The following is a 20,994-nucleotide window of genomic DNA, read 5'->3' on the forward strand; positions in this document are numbered from 1 at the left end:
AGACAACCAGCGATTAGGAGTCACGATAAAGAAAAACTGGCACGATTCTTTTACGATGCCAATATTTTGTCTGGGACCGACAGCCGAAACTCGTGTAGTGTTTAGGGCTTTACAGGAGGACTCTAGCGTCCAGATTTCTGCACTGGAAACCAAGGATATTTTCTAATTCAGTTGTCCAAATATCATTGAAATATCACTTATCTATGAATTTTTAAAAAAAAAGGGGGAAATTTTTGTATGTTTTTGTTTTAAAATTGTTGTGGTGTAATGTAAAGTAATGACGTATATGTTTGGTTAAGAATGATTGGCAATTGACCAACGAGAAACCTTTCTGCACGCCCATTTCTCCGACGTGCAGTAGCTGTCTCTAAAACGTGAAGAAATGTAGTCACAGCTAGCGCCATCACACAGCTTTGAATCTTCTGAGGTGAGATATTTCATACAATTATACAGCATGTTAAAGCAAGATTTTACAGGGTCATTCTGGTTTGTTTTTAATCCGGTGCAGTTCTATTTTATGCGTCTTTTCTGGCGTCTGCTGACTGAAACAAATATTTAGCCTAGCAGCAGGGTTGCAGCCTTTCCAAATAATGAGGAATCGTCACGTATACAATGCAATGCAAGCAAATGTCATTTGGTCAGTACTTGTCTTTTGAATATCTAGGGATTGTGATGAAAGGTGCTCCACGCATTCTGTTTATCATTATTTACAGGTCTCCACAATACTCTCCAGCCTTTGTTGAAGAGGTCACAGAAATGCTATCAATGATTTCCTCAGAGTTTGACTGTTTTGCTATTGCATGGGATTTTTAATATTCACATAGATAATGCAGAAAACAAAACTACAAAAGAAATGATAACCGTTCTAAACACTTTTGACCTGATTCAGCATGTGCATGGACCCACACACAAAGTTGGACACACTCTAGATTTAATCATCAGTAGGGCTCTAAACATTTCATCCAATTGTTATTAAGGACGTAGCACTATCTGATCACTTCTGTATTTTCTTTGATATATTGATCTCTGCTACCACTGAATCTAGATCTGTCTCTGTCAGAAGGAGATGCATTAACGAGAACACTTGTGTGCGCGGTTTATGGAGGCTATATCTCTAACACCAAGCATTTCTGCAGACTCTGTTGATATTCTCCTTGATTCCTTTAACTCAAAAGTTAAGAATGTTATTGATGATATTGCTCCAATAATAGTCAGTAAGAAAAACAAACAGACAGAAATCAGTTTGGAGAAGATCAACAGCAGTTCAGACTATGAAAAGACAATGCAGAAAAAAGCTGAGCGGATGTGGCAGAAGACGAAACTTGAAATTCACCATAGCATCTATAAAGACAGCCTTCATGCTTTTAATGTGAAACTAGCCACAGCTAGACAGAATTTCTTCTCAAACCTTATAAACAGTAACTTTAACAACACCCATACTCTTTTTGCCACTGTTGAGAGACTGACAAACCCCCCAAATCAGATTCCCAGTGAAATGCTCTCAGACAGCAAATGCAATGAGTTTGCTTCCTTCTTTTCTGAGAAGATCATCAATATCAGGAAGGTGATTAGCACATCCTCAAGCAATGCAGAGGTCAGACAGATCTGGACGCAATATCAAAACGATACTATGTCTATTTTTGAAACAACTGATAGCAAAATTTTGGAAGAAATAGTGCAGCCCCTAAAATCGTCAACCTGCTATCTTGACACTTCCCACATCTTTTTTCAAAAAAGTGTGCTTAACTGTTTAGAAGCAGATCTCTTAGAAGTGGTGAACGCCTCACTTCTTTCTGGGGACATTTCCAAACTCCCTGAAAAATGCAGTTGTAAAGCCCCTCCTGAAAAAGAGCAATCTTGATAACACCATTTTGAGCAATTACAGACCAATATCTAATCTTCCTTTTATTGGCAAAATTATAGAAAAGGTTGGTTTTTAATCAGCTGAACAAAATACTTAAACTCAAATGGATACCTGGACAATTTTCAATCTGGTTTCCGACTGCATCACAGCACATAAACAGCGCTCAGTAAGATAATAAATGATATTCGCTTAAATTCTGATTCTGGCAAAATACCAGTGCTGGTATTACTAGATCTCAGTGCTGCATTTGAAACTGTCGATCAGAACATACTACTAGAGAGACTTGAAGACTGGGTCGGGCTTTCTGGGATGGTACTCAAATGGTTCAGGTCATACTTAGAAGGGAGAGGTTATTATGTGAGTCTAGGAGAGCATAAGTCTAAGTGGACGTCCATGGCATGCGGAGTCCCACAAGGCTCAATTCTGGCACCGCTCTTGTTTAGCCTGTATATGCTCCCACCAAGTCAAATAATGAGAAAGAATCAAATTGCCCATCACAGCTATGCAGATGATACCCAGATTTACCTAGCCTTATCGCCAAATGACTACAGCCCCATTGACTCCCTCTGCCAATGTATTGATGAAATTAATAGTTGGATGTGCCAGAACTTTCTTCAGTTAAACAAGGATAAAACTGAAGTTATTGCATTTGGAAAAAAAGATGAAGTTTTCAAGGTGAACAAACAACTAAAAATCAAGTCAGGAATCTTGGTGTGATTCTGGAGACAGACCTTAGTTTCAGTAGTCATGTCAAAGCTGTAACTAAATCAGCATACTATCATCTAAAAACATTGCAAGAATTAGATCTTTTGTTTCCAGTCAAGATTTGGAGAAACTTGTTCATGCCTTTATCACCAGCAGGGTGGACTATTGTAATGGGCTCCTCACTGGCCTTCACAAAAAGACCATTAGACAGCTGCAGCTTATCCAGAACGCTGCTGCCAGAATTCTGACTAGAACCCAGAAAATCTGAACATATCACACCAGTCCTCAGGTCCTTACACTAGCTTCCAGTTACATTTAGGATTGATTTTAAAGTACTTTTACTCATTTATAAATCACTCAATGACCTAGGACCAAAATACATTGCAGATATGTTCACTGAATATAAACCTAACAGACCACTCAGATTAATAGGATCGAGTCGGTTAGAAATACCAAGGGTTCACACAAAACAAGGAGAGTCCGCCTTTAGTTACTATGCCGCCCGCAGTTGGAATCAGCTTCCAGAAGAGATCGGATGTGCTAAAACATTAGTCACATTTAAATCTAGACTCAAAACTCAACTGTTTAGCTGTGCATTTATTGAATGAGCACCGTGCGATGTCCAAACTGATTGCACTGTATTTTATGTATTCCCTGTATTTTATGTAAAATCATTTTCTATTTTTAACAGTTTTAAATTCACTTTAAATAAGTCAATTTTTAAATCATTTCCAGTGTTTTAAAATTGCTTGTTTTATTTTTGTTATTTTTCTTCATGATTATTTTACTTTCTTTTATGTAAAGCACTTTAAATTACCATTGTGTACGAAATGTGCTATATAACTTGCCTTGCCTATAACAATTGCTAAAAAGATATAACAATTGCTAAAAAGATATAACAATAATACTGCTAAGATAATAATGATACGAATTATACTAATAAGAACTATAAAACGCACTAAGGGCTAATGAGCTGCTGGATTCTTGAACATTATAATCAGGTTGTGTGCGTTCACTCGAACTGATTTGCTAAAAAAAAAAGGTGCTGCGTCCCAATTCGCCTACTTATAACATGCCATAAAAGTATGTACTCTCTTTGTGAAGAAAAAGTACAAACTTTTGAGTAGGGATGTCAACGATTAATCGATGATCGATTAACTGTCAATAAGAGATGCAATCGATTAAGGCTGTCGATGGTCGGTTAAACCGATTTAATGTTGGGGCTGCGTGCGGCTCATGCGCAATACACGTGCAGAGGCTGTAAGTGACGGTGACGCTATATAAATGCATCATCATTCATTCACAATGTACAAATTAAGCTTTAAAGTGATTTAAACTTTAAAGTACATTAAAATAGAAACAACATAAAAGTTCTTCAACATAAAAAGCAATAGAATTGTAGTAACTAAGTCATTTCATCAGATAACTGTATCATATCGTGCACTTTCTGTTACTGCGGGACACAGTGACAGGTAGTCTATTCATTCCTACAACTTGTTAATCAATTCCTACGACTTATTGATTTGTGGCAATTGTCCATTTTCATTAATTTTGTTCCCTAAGTAGCTCATGATTTAATTGAAATAAGAGAACAAATTAATAAATCGAACAAATTCTTAATCTGTGAAATCTTTAATTTCCCTTCCTATGTTTTCCAAAGTAAAAGATGCGAAAACAGTTATTAAAAGTTAATAAAAGTTAATAAAATAAACCTGCGAAATTAGAGGGTTAGACTGTGAAGATTAAGAAAAAGAAATGATGCCTATATGTTATTGAATTTGTGGAAATTCGTGACTAACCGGCAAACCAGAACAAAGCCGCGTAAATGTAGGCTATAGGCTCGAACGACATCCAGAGGCATGGTCGCGATCTAACATTTTCCTATTATTCCTCTAATAAACAAAACTTTTATACCACACTTGTCATAATCAGAGCTTATAATTTGTAAAAAAATAATTGCTGGATTCAAAAAAAGCAATTAATAGGCACAATACGTTTTCCCACGCGCATTCAGTGATGTCACTAAACAGTGACGCCGAGCACCGTTCACAAGTTTCTGCATGGCTCTCACTAGTGCACAGGTTCTCAAGCCCTGGGACAAAATGGGATGCTTTAAGTAACAAATTGGTTTCATATATATATTTTTTTTTAATATGCGAAATATATCCGACTTAAATAATTAAGATAACGGATTCCAAACAGAAGTGTGGCGGCGCTCCATAAATTCACGGAGAAAAAAAAATGACAACGCACTCTGTTTGTTTGCTTTATTTTACAAGAGCACAAAATCTTCTGTTTTTATTGTGTGTGCGCACAAATGAAAGTAAACACTTTTGCGGAAAAGGTCATTTTTTTTTTTTTTTTTTATGTCTCAGCTGTTTCGATCATGCCGGAGCCTGCTGCACACGTAGGTTATATTCTAGCGATCCAAACATACATCACAGTCTGTTCTTTATCAAAATAAAAACACATTTAAAAGGTTACACTGGTCAGTTTAAATAGACCGTAGTATACCGGCTACCGGTTTCACCCTGCTGTTATGCCAAGCACGTGTTTCCTCATATGAAGATGGATAATCTTTTCCGTCTATATGCGAATGCGTGTAAAGTACAAGCCTAGTTTACATTATAAATAATAGTTTAACATTCAGATACATTGCGAATATGGAAACATTTGGATTTGTGCCGAATGAGACGTGATCAATAACCTCCAAATAAATCTAGCCAAATCTTCGCTCGCTCGTCCTCGTCTGCACGCACGCACTGTCACGATCTAATGCACTTTGTGCCGGATTATTAAAAACAAATAGGCCTACCGGAATGCAAAAATAAAAAATCTGACGCTTTATAGGACAGAATCCAGCTGGACCAAATTAATGTGAGCAACAGTGTTTTGGTGCAGCAGCGCAGATGTAGTTCACTTTAATGTGCAGCGCAGTCACACGCGCGCCACTTATGTTTTGGATAATTTTATTTTAAATACCATAATGATAGTTGAAAACATTGCAGTTGTGTTTTAAAATACAACAACGAGCACCACAAAACCATTTAAAGAGGCGCGTTCAGCGGTCTCCGTGCAGGATAGGAAACAGTCAACAAAGTAAAATGACCTCAAACGCGCGCTCTCTTCATTTTATGAAATCATTATAATCACATCTATTCATTTTATAATCCTGCTACTAGCATTTTATTCAGACTAAAACCCCTTTATTTCAAGTGATAAAGCGTTTTGTGTGTGTGTGTGTGTGTGTGTGTGTGTGTGTGTGTGTGTGTGTGTGTGTGTGTAAACGTTTGTGTATGTGTGGCTTTTGCACATCCTGTCATGCCGGTGACTGCAATAGACGCATTTTGCAGCATTATGGTTAACGATTAATCGATTAATTGATCGTTAATTTAAACGACGAAACATTGAATCATTATATTTTTTTGCCAATAAAAGCATTTGAGTATGTAGAAGATTAGTAGGCAAGCTTTGGGACATACTACTTCATCATGGCTGCTGCTTTAACGACTCTCTGTTGCTTAGTTACTATTATGTCACTGCCCTGTCAAGCATCTTGTCACAGTTAACATCATCCAGATTTAGTTTAATTTGATTTCCTACCGTATTGGAGAGAAATGAAGATGCACGTTGATCTGCTTGTCGCGGGTCTATCATGTCGAGAACTCTGCTCATGTGTTTGCATAATGATGCTTTTAAAAAAAGTTAATGACCAAAAGTATCATTATAAAAGTTCACAGTGTTGCTGCAGATGAAATGTAACCATGGATAACATGAATATTTTTCATCAGGTTAGACATTATTTATCACTCAAATCCCTTTCTCTACCGGTCAGTCAGTTGCGTATATCCGCCATGTGTGCAGTTTTGTTTTTTTTTTAACACTTTTTATGCATGTATGTAGTTCTAATCGAATCCTCGTCCACTGCAATATTAGCCGTTTGAATGTGCAGCGATCTGCACTTCGAATTCTAACCGGAAGTAGTAGACCATCCAGGAATCTTTGGCATACTTTTTTAAACATACTATTATTAGGGACATACTAATTCTATTTTTGGATACTATTTAGTAGGGGTGTTTCGGTAAGTGGCGGACCATTTCAGTACAGGGCTTTCAGTACGGTGCACGTGTGCACCGAATGACCGAATGCAATATTTTGTGGTTGGAACATAGGTGCATTTTCGTATTTCCACACGAACATATTAAGTGGCGGAAGTCTCCGCGTTCAGCGCAAATCCCGCTCTGGAAAAAAATAAATAAAAAAAATCAGGCTTGAGATTGTCCCATAGACTGCCAAATAAATAACAGTGTCAAGGTCCAGGAAAGTATGAAAAGCATTGTCAGAATAGTCCATCTGCCACCAATGATTCAACCGTAATGTTATAAAGCGATGACAATACTTTTTGTACACGAAGAAAACAAAAATAACGACTTTATTCAACAATTCCTCTCCTCTGTGTCTCTCCAAATTTGCCATTTTGGCAAATCTGAGCAGTGAACAGGAGGCATACACTCTTCTGTTCCAGCAGAAGTTCTACATGCGGAAAGTGAGGAGAGTCAGTGGGTTCGCTGTGTGAGGAAAGTGAGTCACCGGCTGAGGAGAGTCAGTGGTCCACTGCGTGAGGAAAGTGAGGAGAGTCAATGGTCCACTGGGTGAGGAAAGTGAGGAGAGTCAGTGGTCCACTGGGTGAGGAAAGTGAGGAGAGTCAGTGGTCCACTGCGTGAGGAAAGTGAGGAGAGTCAGTGGTCCACTGGGTGAGGAAAGTGAGGAGAGTCAGTGGTCCGCTGCATGAGTTGCTGGCTAAGGAGAGTCAGTGGTCCGCTGCATGAGTTGCTGGCTAAAGAGAGTCAGTGGTCCGCTGGTTGAGGAAAGTGAGGAGAGTCAGTGGTCCGCTGGGTGAGGAGAGTCAGTGGTCCGCTGGGTGAGGAAAGTGAGGAGAGTCAGTGGTCCGCTGCATGAGTTGCTGGCTAAGGAGAGTCAGTGGTCCGCTGCATGAGTTGCTGGCTAAGGAGAGTCAGTGGTCCGCTGGTTGAGGAAAGTGAGGAGAGTCAGTGGTCCGCTGGGTGAGGAGAGTCAGTGGTCCGCTGGGTGAGGAAAGTGAGGAGAGTCAGTGGTCCGCTGCATGAGTTGCTGGCTAAGGAGAGTCAGTGGTCCGCTGGTTGAGGAAAGTGAGGAGAGTCAGTGGTCCGCTGGGTGAGGAGAGTCAGTGGTCCGCTGGGTGAGGAAAGTGAGGAGAGTCAGTGGTCCGCTGGGTGAGGAAAGTGAGGAGAGTCAGTGGTCCGCTGGGTGAGGAAAGTGAGGAGAGTCAGTGGTCCGCTGGGTGAGGAAAGTGAGGAGAGTCAATGGTCCACTGGGTGAGGAAAGTGAGGAGAGTTAGTGGTCCGCTGCATGAGTTGCTGGCTAAAGAGAGTCAGTGGTCCACTGCGTGAGGAAAGTGAGGAGAGTCAGTGGTCCACTGCGTGAGGAAAGTGAGGAGAGTCAGTTGTCCGCTGCATGAGTTGCCTGCTGAGGAGAGTCAGTGGTCCACTGCATGAGGAAAGTGAGGAGAGTCAGTGGTCCGCTGCATGAGGAAAGTGAGTTGCTGGCTGAGAAGAGACAGTGGTCCACTGCATGAGGAAAGTGAGGAGAGTCAGTGGTCCACTGCGTGAGGAAAGTGAGTTGCTGGCTTAGAAGAGTCAGTGGTCTGCTGCGTGAGGAAAGTGAGGAGAGTCAATGGTCCGCTGCATGAGGAAAGTGAGGAGAGTCAATGGTCTGCTGCGTGAGGAAAGTGAGTTGCTGACTGAGAAGAGGCAGTGGTCTGCTGTGTGAGGAAAGTGACGAGAGTCAATGGTCCACTGCGTGAGGAAAGTGAGGAGAGTCAGTGGTCTGCTGCGGGAGGAAGGTGAGTTGCCGGCAGAGAAGAGTCAGTGTTCTGCTGCATGAGGAAAGTGATGAGAGTCAATGGTCCACTGCGTGAGGAAAATGAGCTGCGGCTGAGGAGAGTCAGTGGTCCCCTACATGCGGAAACTGAGGAGAGTCAGTGGTCCGCTGCATGAGGAAAGTGAGTCGCTGGCTGAGAAGAGACAGTGGTCTGCTGCATGAGGAAAGTGACGAGAGTCAATGGTCCGCTGCGTGAGGAAAGTGAGTTGCTGGCTGAGGAGAGTCAGTGGTCTGCTGCATGAGGAATGTGACGAGAGTCAGTGGTCTGCTGCATGAGGAATGTGACGAGAGTCAATGGTCTGTTGCGTGAGGAAAAGTGAGTCGCTGGCTGAGGAGAGTCAGTGGTCTGCTGCGGGAGGGAAAAGTGAGTTGCCGGCAGAGAGGAGTCAGTGGTCTGCTGCATGAGGAATGTGACGAGAGTCAATGGTCTGTTGCGTGAGGAAAGTGAGTCGCTGGCTGAGGAGAGTCAGTGGTCCGCTACATGCAGAAAGTGAGGAGAGTCAGTGGTCCGCTGCGTGAGGAAAGTGAGTCGCCAGCTCAGAGTCGGTGATCCGCTGCGTGAGGAAAAAGTGAGTCGCCCGCTGAGGAGAGGTGAGGAAAGTGAGTTGGCTGAATTCCTTAAGCGTGTGTGACGGTAATGTTACACCCCTTACCATACTGTGACGCCGTCTCCTGGCCCCTTACAAATGAGACATTTGTTTAAATTACAAACTAGACATTTGTTGCATCCAGTGGGGACATAATTACTGATTATGACTTATACTGTCTTTTTACGCATTGCGCTGCATAACATAAAACCATGTCTGCATTTGTGATCAGAGAAACTACAAACAACAAGCGCTACTCCACACTGCTAAAAACTCACGTTTGAATCATCAGTGGCAAATTCTTTAAATATGTAAACACACAGGCTATGAGTCAGAAGCACCAGACTGTCCTTGCAAAGTTAAAATTGCCCCACTTTATAGAAAGAGCCTTTGTACACAGAAACATTGTAGGCTACTGGTTCAGGAAATAGTCCTCGCCCTCCGTAAAATGTGCTGCACACATCTGAATATTTGGGTTGAACTGTTCCGGAACAATGTTGTAAATACAACTTCACCACTGATTTCTAGTTGTGTCCTCTTTTGGAAGGCCAAACAAAGTAGTTTCGCTTTCACAACCGAAACACAGAATCTCCACAACATGGCAGCGGCGGCAACAGCAAGAATAAAAGTTACGCCTTCTTTCTTTGCATGAACATTTGGGTGACGTTATGCAAATTTTCCCACACAGTGACATAGACAGATGGGGGGCGTGTTAGAACGAGCCATTTTAGGTAGGTGTGGTTGACTCTTGTCTTTTATAAAGAATATCTCTTTGGATTTGAGACTTTAGTCTTTGCAACTTTAAAGATCTTCTTTATGCACCAAGAGCTTGTAACACTCCAAAAAGAAAGGAAAATCTCATCATACTGATCCCTTCAAAAATTAGAAGTCAATTTTATTTTTTTATTTTTTTTACCCAGCCAGAGCATATTTTTTTTTGTCGTTTTAAGTGGCCTCTGCTGTCACTGTGGGGTGTGATGTTGAACATGAAGATTAATGCACAGTCTCTGTTCATCTGTTCTCATCATAAATAAATAAAGCCTATATGGTTGTCCTGTAGGTTCATTATTAAAAATCAAAATGTGAAAAAAAATACAAGCAATTAAACGTGTTGTTATAATTAAAATACGAAAATTAAAATGATGGTTAAAAATAGATTGACGTAATTTTTACGACCCTTTCTGTCAAAATGACAGGCAATGTTAAAGTCTAACGCAACCTCTGATACTAGCACACACACGTAATAATATATGTTATATACAAGCACTTCAGATAAAAAAGCCTAAGCATTTTATTTGGCAATTTATAATGCATTGTTTAATCCCTCTGACAAGTGTTTTCTCCAGAAATATATAATACTTAGAATATATAAATGCATTTTAAAACAAATTAACTTAATATTTTGATAGATGGATAAAGAAAAAACAACATGATTTAAGTGTGTGAATTAATAACTGAATTATTTATTTATTTTGGCAGCTTCTCCTCCAAACGCAGGAATTCACCTACAGTTCAGCTCCTCCCACAACAGTTTATGAAAGAAAGTCAAAAACATGACTGATCCAGAAGCCTGCAGAATGAAACAGGAAGATACTGAACAACAAATAGGTTGGTGTATATTCTTAATTCTTCACTTAGACGGGTTTTATTGTTTGCAAGATTTCACTGTGGTTAATAATAATATTAATACTAATAAATGTTGAACATTTGGCCGATCAAACCGATTAGAGGTTATTGGACAATCAGTCAAAATCAAGCACGTCATCAGAGAGAGTGCAATTTTCAGTAAAAGCTAGATAATGGACTGTAAAAAAGGAAAGACAGTGCAGTAAAACTTTGAGGAAAAAAAAAGATCTCTGACCCTGCTAAATGTGTAAAATTAACTGAACTCTTTTCAAAGGGTTTAAAATTTGGCTGCTGCAGTGGAGGACAGTAATGCCGCAGAGGCAAGAAGAAACGGAAAATACAGCTAGCACAAGTCATTTTGACACTACTTCTTCTGCCAGTTAGCTGTCAGCTACCAGTGTTTTTTTTTGTTGTTGTTGTTGATGAACGTTAAATGACAGTAGCCTACATTGCATTAATTAGTTGTAAGCTTAGCGTAGAACCCCAGTATATTTTAAAATGTCATTGTTTTGTGATAATTGGTTACAAGTGTTAACGAGCCTGTTACTGAATTGCATGATTGAAATATCAGCAGATAAGGTAGGATTTAGGGGAACCACTGATATAGTCTACTTGCAATATAGTGCAACACATCAAAAACCTGTAGCAATAGCCATAGTACTATAGACATTTGTAGTGAACTTTACTTTGAATATGTAGATAGTCATATCATTAATCCTTAGATAGGGTGGAACATAGGCTTCTAATACAGACACTCATATGCAATAGTTAGATTAGGTATTATAAGTAGAGATGCACTGATTGCAATTTTCTTGGCTGATTCCGATTTCCGATTTTTTTGGAAGGGTCACCTGCTGATACCAATTTTTCCCGATTCCATTTTTTTTTTCTAAGAACTATAATCGACAGCATATGCAAACAAAAATCTATAAAAATTTCAATGCAAAAATAATTTACATAATAAAATGAATTATTAAACATTACAATTCCCCCAATCTGGAATAAGTTACAGATTTTCTCTCATTTAATAAACTCTCAAAATAAAGTGTTCTATGACTGGAAAGAGGAAGAAATAGTTAACTTAAAATGAGTTGCTGTATTTAACTATTACGGTCCCTACAAAGGTCTAGGAGTTTAAAGGGACACATAACATAATAGATGGACACGGCTGGAGTATCCCAAATTAATCCTTTATTTTAACACAAAATACTCGAAACAGTAACCAAAATTATGAGATGGGGAGCCCAGCAACACAATAAAGAAATAACTAAACTAACAGAAACAGGCTGGAGCCCCGGTCCAAAATAACATTACAAGATAAGAGCAGGATGTGGCAGTGGAGAAGTCTGTGGCTGGCAAAGAGAGAATGAGATGGTCCGCCTCCATCCACTTTATAGCCTCGTTTCCCCAGCTCAACCAATCAGAAACTAGAGAAGACAAAAATAATAAAAAAATAATGAGCACTACTAGTTATTTGAGGACTCTGGCCGGGGCGTACGCGAAGCGTGCGTAACAGTAATAAAACAGATGTTATTTCCCACTATATAAATGGTCATTTTTTTCCCCCCTAACCTTATTAAATGTCATCTTTCAAATCCAGTTCTTTGTTTCAATTAATTCAGTTAGAATAATAAGAAACTAGAGTTGTTACCATTCAAATTAAATTAGTATTAATAGACTCTATCTTTCCACTGCTGAGGAAACAGAAGCTCAGGCACGGTGCCAGAATTTTTTCTCTACCGGTGCTAAGGGGCGGGGGCTAGACCAATATGTGGGGGTGCTAAGAAAATAAATGATATTGATGACATCAGAGTTACTTAATAAAGAAATGGGGCTAAACCGGGGCTATTAAAAATTCTGACGAGGCTATAGCCTCCCCTAGCCCCGGTGTAGCGCCATCACTGCAGAAGCTGCATCTGAAGTGGCATTAGATGCATTTACCCAGACAGTTTGAGTTGCCATAAATGCATTTACACTGCAAAATTTCAAATGCATAAATAATTTTGTAATATTAACGTTTTACATATTTTTTTTAAAACATACAGATAAATGTTGAAAAAAAATGCAATGATACTTTTAAATCTGACTAAACCACCAGTAGGTGGTGGCAAATGTCTGTTTTAATGAGTGAGTCATTTATTTATTCATTCAACTGATTCATTCAAATGGCTTATTCATTCAGAAATGAGGCAAGTGACTGTCCTTATGAAACGGCCACTGAATCATTGACTCACTCGATTTGTTCGAAAACGTGGATTCAGTAACAAAACACTGCTGTGTTGCTCAGAGACACAACAGTTCTGCAGTGGCTTTGATCTGAACTATTTTCGTCAGCAAAATTGAATGAAACAGTCAATATTTTGTTTAAAACTGAAGGTCTGAAATTCATGGCGGCTTTCATTGGCCAAGGCCCACCCAAGAGGCATGTCAAACAACCAATCACAGTTCGTTTCGTTCATTGTCACGTTTCGAGGCGTGGAAATGTCAAAAGAGTAAAACTCTTTTTACTCTGTAAAACTCTCTGAAATATTTGAAAGATTCTATGCCACAAACTTTAAATATTTCACATACTTATGAAAATCCAAGATGACAACGGCCCGCTCTGCACACTTTTAGCTTCAAAAACGCTCTTCAGGAGTATACGGGTGACATCACGGACACTACATCCATGTTTTTATACAGTCTATGCTACAGTGCCAGGGTTGAATTTTTGTCGCAGTCCGCCCCTGGTTCTAAGATCTATGAAAGGTCAGGAAAAGTCTGTGAGCCGGGATTTGAACTTGAGATGCCCGAAGTGCAACAGTGTCCTATTTTTGTGTGCTACCCATGAGGCTCTCAGCGGTGACACCTTTGGCTGAATTTAACAAAGCTTAAGGATGACAATTAGTTGGTCCACCTTGACTGCCCTGTCTCTCCTTCGGGACTATTGGTTCTGCTTTGGATGGCTTTGCTGAATGTTTCACAACAAAAAAATAATCACAAGTGGTAAATCATTTCATTCCTTAATGACTAGTTATTTTCCTGCCTCAAGTCAGCCCAAGCTGTCATTTACTCAGCAGCTCTCCAGGCCAGCATCTGTATCTGCTCAGCCCCAGCCTAACACTTCATGGCAGCTCAGAAGTCACCACAAGTAATGTGTCATTCCAAACCAAGTGAGCTAATTCTATTGATGCTTCCAGTCACCCCAAAGTATCTTGACTCAGCAGCACTCTAAACCATTGTCAGTGCCTGTGCCCAAGCTAGAGGCAGAACCTGAAGTGAAACAATGCTTCTCTACAGCTAAGTGCTATCCCTTCCTAAAGCACCACAGGCCCCACCCTAAGCTAGAGCTGGACCCTGGGAAGCCCCAGCATCTTTGATGCTCCAAAACCAAGGAGGATAAGTTCCATCAAGGCTGGACCACCCTCAAAACCCCTTGCTTTGGGGCATGGTTTTCCCTTTGGTCTCAGACAACGATGCCAACGTCCTCTGAGCCAAAGTCCAAAACTGTGGTGCTGTGGAAAGAGCCCCCACAGGCCGCAGGGAGCTTTTACAGCCACTACTTACTTATTCCAAAGAAGGATGGCAACCTCAGGCCCATGCTCGATTTGAAACATCTGAACTGCACCCTAATAAAGCAGCCATTCAGAATGCTACACTTGAAGCAAATCTTCTGGCAAATCCTCCTAGGGGATTGGTTTTATTGGAGAATCTGAAAGATAAATAATTGTATATTCTAATAGCCCCCGTCACGGACCATTCTTGAGATTCACGTTTGAAAGGGTGGCTTACCAATATACAGTCTTACAGTCTGTGTCATTCTGGAGATTGTCCATGGCACTTAAGGCTCTATGAGGCCCTTTATTTCAGCTGCTAAAAGCAACCAACCTTTGGACTCTCTTGATAAAGACTGCCCTCCTGCTGGTTTTGGCTTTACTTAAGTGAGTGAGCAACTTGCAGACTCTTTCAGTGGACATGACCTGCCTTGAGTTTGGACCTAATAACAGTCAATTTGTTATTTTGCTGAGAATTGGTGGCTAAGGTGCGTTCAGCCCCTTTCAGGGCACAAGTTATAACTCTTTCTGCTCTTACTCCCTTCTTTAGTAACTAATGCAAATGCTCATTCTTGTTATCTCAGGTAACCAGGGTTTTATTAGTAACAGTATAGTTTTCTTTTACTTGTATTCAACAATTTAATGGTGGATTGATAAACGTTGATATTGATTGCAGACATCAGGAGGTCAGAATAAATATTATCTGAATGGTTTCTTTTTTACAATTTTTGAAACCATATTTGTAAAATTTTGAAAATGACTTGTAAAATGTAGTTAATCAAACATTTAGTAATAGTTTTCACTACAAAGCCTGTGCCTGTCACAAAGTTATGAACTTCTCTGTTGTGCTACTTTCAGTTCCTGTTCTCTTGCACAATTTAGTTCAATCAGCTCCTCATTAGTTTCCTTGGTTATGTATTACTCTCAGGTGTTTCTGTTTCATTAACCCCATTATTTATACTCCGTACTTGGTTCAGTTCCTTTGCTGGTTATGTTATTTTTATGTTTGTGTTTGTACTACACCTGCCTTTTTTCCTTTTAGATTTATAATTAAAACACTTTTGTGGATTTCTCTTTCGTTGTGCATTCTCACCTGCAATGTTTTAAAAATGATAATTGGATAATAAATGTACCCAAATGAATGAAACATATTTATACTTTCTACTGTTTTCTCAGGTTTCACATGTCTTTTTCCTTGCACATTTTTTCCTTTCTAAGTTTAATGAGAACTTTTTTTTTTAATGCCATTTTTATTGAACTTTTTTACTTTAATTTTAGACCTGTTTGAAGAGAACAAGGAGGTTGAAGATCTGATTGAAGAGGAGGAGAACCATCATGTCAAAACTGAGGAAACCTCCTGGAGTTGCTCATTAAAAAGAGGAGACAAAATATGGCCTCAGTGTGGAAAGAGTCTCTCTTGCAAGCAAAATTTTGATATTGACACAAAATGTAGTCTTAAACGGAAGCTGAAACACATAAATATCCATGCTGAGGAGAAGCCGTACACATGCAGTCAATGTGGAAAGAGTTTCAGACTAAAAGCTACCCTTAATGAACACATGACGAGGCACACTGGAGAAAAGCCGTACACATGTGATCAGTGTGGGAAGAGTTTCAAACAAAAAGGATACCTTGATGCACACCTAAAAACCCACACTGGAGAGAAGCCGTACACCTGTGATCAGTGTGGGAAGAGTTTCACACAAAAAGGAGCCCTTAATGTACACATGAGGATCCACACTGGAGAGAAGCCACACACATGTGATCAGTGTGGAAAGAGTTTCAGACTTAAGCAACCCCTTAACGATCACATGAGGATCCACACTGGAGAGAAGCCACACACATGTGATCAGTGTGGGAAGAGCTTCAGACTAAAAGAAATGCTTAATCAACACATGGATATCCACACTGGACACAAGCAAATCCACACATGTGATCAATGTGGAAAGAATTTCAGACAAAAAAGTAACCTTATCAAACACATGAAAAGACACACTGGAGAGAAGCAACACACATGTGATCAGTGCGGGAAGGGTTTCTTAGACAAAGGAAACCTTAAAGACCACATGAATATCCACACTGGAGAGAAGCCACACAAATGTGATCAGTGTGGCAGCAGTTTCGCACATAAAGGAAACCTTTTAAAACACATGAAAAGACACACTGAGAAGAAGCCACACACGTGTTCTCAATGTGGGAAGAGTTTTGCAGAAAAGGGAACCCTAAATGAACACATGAGGATCCACACTGGAGAGAAGCCATACACATGTGATCAGTGTGGGAGGAGTTTCACACAAAGAGGAACCCTTATTGCACACAAGAAAACCCACACTGGAGAGAAGTCATTTATCTGTTATCAGTGTGGGAGGAGTTTCACGCAAAGAGGAACCCTGTCTGAACACATGAAAACCCACAGTGAAGAAAAGCCATTTACATGTGATCAGTGTGGGAAGAGTTTCAGACTTAAGCAAACTCTTAATGAACACATGATGATCCACACTGGAGAGAAGCCGTACACATGTGATCAGTGTGGGAAGAGTTTCACACAAAGAGGAACCCTTTATCAACACAAGAAAACCCACACTGTAAATTCAAGTGTTTTAAAATTACATCTGCATACTCATTCTAGCGAAAGACAATGTAACTCTGACCAGTGCAGTGAAAATAATTTTAGGGCAGATTTCCTGAAAGGCCACCTAAAAGTTAATGCAAAAGAGAGGTCTTACGTATGTGATTCATGTGGAAAGAGTTTTAGTCAGATGTTTGCATTAAAAATACACCAGAAGAGACACAGCGGTGTAAACGATCATGTTTGCTTTAAATGTGGCAAGACTTTTCTTACAGATAGTGACCTGAAACTGCACAAGACAGTTCACACTACAGAAACACCTTACAAGTGTTCACACTGTGACGAGAGATTCAAACGATCAGAATATCTGAAAATACATGAGAGGATCCACACTGGAGAGAAGCCGTATCACTGCCATTCATGTGGGAAGACTTTTACTCAATTATATTCTCTAATCTGTCATAAATTACATGTGTGCATGTCTGAAATTATAGTAAGTAGTTCAAGTTCTGATCCTGTACTTACAGGTATGATAGATGCTAGGTAGGGTTGCATTAAGTAATTATTTTGATAAATGATTAATCAGAGATTATTAGAATGATTAATCAACTAATTTTTTATTATTTCACAGATTAATCAGAAGCTTTTATTGATTTTTCTGCTTTTGGAGTCTAAAATGTTGAGTTATACCCATTCTAACTGATAAATAAAATAATCACTTACTATCCTCTTCATGTATTTTGTCTTCCATCAGAAGTCACCAATACACTGACTTTGCTTAGAACTGAAACACAAAAACAGGCATTTCACAACACATAGGAGGCTAAAATATGAATAATTTGTTCATTTAGCTCCCTTTGTGAGTGTTTTGGCCAGCTATGTTGAGAACACTGAGGCCTGTGGGCTTGACAGCATAGGCTGGCAGCTCACGCTGACATCAGCAGAGGATCCTCCACACTTGATACTAGTCTTGTCCAACCCAAGATGGATCCAGTGGTGGCTATGACAGCTGGAGTACCCAATAGGGTTTGGTTACCGACATGCACTTGCATTTTCAGACTTGCACTCTCAGACACCTGCACTTCCGTTTGACGTCACTTGCAGTCTTTTTTATTTTTATTTATTTGAATCTCTCAAAATTTTACAACAGTAGCCAGGTGGTAAAGACAAGAAAAAAGAAACTAAATTCCAATGTAATTTACAGTCGTCACTTGCAATCGACACAAATCGTGAATGTTACCAATGGAGACAAGACCCTGTGGTAGTTAAACGATTAACAATAATTTATTACTATAACATACAGGGTCCTGCAAGTGATCTTTAGGAGAAAAAGACCATCCGTGGCCACAGGACAGCAGAATATGAATGTAATGTGCAAAAAAAGTCTTGTTAAGCATTTTCCTACCGTAGAAAACCATAGTGTATTAAGATGTAGTTTATTAATGTAATGTATATGTATATAGTGTTTTCCTTAGTATAAAAAGTTGCGCACGTCCCGCAAACCCACACAGGGCTCAGGTGCAGGACAAAAAAAGTCAAACTATAGCAAAAGTACAAACGTATTGTCCGCACACTGATATAAATACTCCATAAGAAATATTTATTGCAACGTTTCAACCATCAGGTCTTCGTCAGGCACAAATTACGTGAACTGAGGTACAACTCTTTATAAGTGACAGGTGGTCGTCATTAATCAATCAATACAATACAATCAATACAGGTCAAATACAAATCAATACAGATCAATAATCACTCAAAATATTCAAACAATACTGAAAACTGATGAAGAAATACACACAATCCTATAGAAAAGGATTAATATCAAATTCTTCATTCAACCCAAAAGTGACTATGTATTTAGAGTACATTGACCATTTTGGACCTTCTTTATACCAATATACTTTAAGGCACTAACATTTTGTGACCCACTTTGTTAAAAATGAGATGCTATAGGGCTGCATTCAACTCCCGTCCTGATATTACTCCGATGTTCAGTAATGCAAAAAATACATTGGCATCACTTCATCTGATGTTTAAGTGTCCATGCTAACGCACATTTTCTATTAGATTTTATTTATTTATTTATTTTTTTTGAAAGTAGACATTTCAATCTCTATAGATATTTTTCATACATGAGTTTCTGGCTCAAGGTCAAAGACCAAGACGGCAGAAAGTGCATCCTGTTTGCTTGAATTATTTAACAGATGTGCAACATTTCCCAACATATTGTTATTCTAAATACACAAATAAACATAGAGTCTTTATAGATTCGAAAGATGTATTACTCCCATCTGTATGACCAAAAATGAGAGATTTTAAGAGCAAGTGAGCGCACCGGCGCCCCCACCTGTCCTGCAGTGAGCGAGCTACTGTTCAGCTTCCATACAGACACTTGAATAGCGGACATTTCTCTAGGTTAACATTAGATTGAGCGGACATGTAAAGTTGTTACTACATAAATCTTTCAGATGAAAAGCCATATTTGAGGTCGATGAATGATAGGTGGGCATCTGGATCTCCTACTAAAGATTTATTAATGTTACTGTCGTATGAAGCATGGTAGAAGCATGGTAGATACTAGATATATTTATGTATGTTGAAAGGTCTGTTATAAAAAAAAAAACCTACTCTGTGCGTTTGCTCGGCGGCTGCTATGAGACACTTGTTGCACTCAGAAGTAGATCAGAATATCATACTAATAAATGCTAATTAATTTTAAAATGTACTGTATGGTGGAGAAAATGTATTACTGTTACTGCAAATAAAGTTGCATCTGGTTATGCTATGTTAGCCACTTGACAAAATAGTGTTGTCTCGGAGGCATGGTAAAAACATGGTACTCCCGGTAAATCAGTAAAACCAGATTTAAACCATGAGACTAACAGTGTAGAGCTATATAACAAAGATTAGTTTTCTGTCAGTGAATGTATTCAAACACTTTCTCACCTGTATAATAAAACACATAGTATATTAAAGCATCTTTGGTGTTTTCATGGTTTCTACAAAATAAAACCTGAAATCGAGGGCCTCATTGATAGGCGACACAATGACAAGGGTCAGGGCACTAGTTAAAATTGCTTATTTCTCTGGATTTAAACATTTTGGATATAATGTAAGTACACAAGTCAACAAAAAATTTAACATTGTTCTAGTGGTTTTTGGAAAACTGATGCATTTGTGACCAAAAATATTAATTTGCAACTTGCAAGTAATATTTTTGCTGATATGGCTAATATATAAATTTACATTATGACATAAATTTGCACATAATGCCTTTTTGCTGCTTGTTTTGCAATCAAATCTTTTGTTATGTTGACATTATAAACTGAGACGATCTGCATCAGCGTTTTAGTGAAGAAACACAAGCACTGATGGCGAACACATCTGAACACACAAAAAAATTGAGGGCATGATTTGAAAAAGCTAAGTGATCGTAAAAAAAAAAATGTCACACTCATGGTCTTTGGTTTTTATTACCCACCATAGGAAATAAATGTAAAATGGGGAAAAAAATTATAATACAGAATATTTTTGTGTGTACAATCTATGAATCCCCCACAATGCAGAAAGAAATTGCACAGCAATGAATTGGTGAAAGTTTAAAACATCTAGAGTGCAAATTCAACACACCAACTCACACACACAAAGCAAGGAAGGGGTTACACCACTCTAAAACATACAGAGTGTAAAACAGATACACCCACTTACACACACTCACGTACACGTACACACACACGCACACAAACACACTCACAGGCACACATATAGAATTATACATACTCAACTGAATTGGTATGGCTATAACTATATAGCCTAAATGAGTCAGAAGACTGAAATAAGAGGTTAAAATCAGATCCAACCCAGAAGGATTAAGCTCTAATAAAGCATTCCTGATAATTTTTGTTACATTTTAATATAATTTTTATGTTTTGTGGAACAAAATGCTTTCTGTTTTCAGGTTTGAATGTAGTAATAATAATGCAAAAACCCACACTTCAGATCAGCTTTAAAACAACAAAAAATAAAACCTTGACCGTCTTTGAGATAGTCTTTGAGAATGCAAATGAAACATTTAAATCCAAACCTAATAAAAGTAAACAATTATGTATAAAAACAACTAGGAAATTCACAAGCCTCTCTTTAAAGTCCTATACAGGAATCTAGTGGTTACACCATGAATTTTTATTTATT

At 39.0% G+C, this 20,994-nt stretch overlaps 1 protein-coding gene across 1 annotated transcript in view; it reads left to right on the forward strand.

Annotated features, from left to right (window-relative positions):
* Positions 1-301: 301 nt before the first annotated feature.
* LOC109063959 (oocyte zinc finger protein XlCOF6-like) overlaps positions 302-20,994 on the forward strand; it is a 48,251-nt gene continuing 27,558 nt past the window's right edge. Inside the window, exons 1-3 of the mRNA XM_042756150.1 lie at positions 302-427; positions 10,555-10,683; positions 15,513-16,216. Of these exons, the coding sequence (XP_042612084.1) occupies positions 10,629-10,683; positions 15,513-16,216 (759 nt within the window). The 5' untranslated portion in view covers positions 302-427; positions 10,555-10,628. The remainder of the gene's footprint in view (positions 428-10,554; positions 10,684-15,512; positions 16,217-20,994) is intronic.

The sequence above is a fragment of the Cyprinus carpio genome, unplaced genomic scaffold (genome assembly GCF_018340385.1).
Source record: "Cyprinus carpio isolate SPL01 unplaced genomic scaffold, ASM1834038v1 S000006809, whole genome shotgun sequence".
Lineage (NCBI taxonomy): Eukaryota > Metazoa > Chordata > Actinopteri > Cypriniformes > Cyprinidae > Cyprinus > Cyprinus carpio.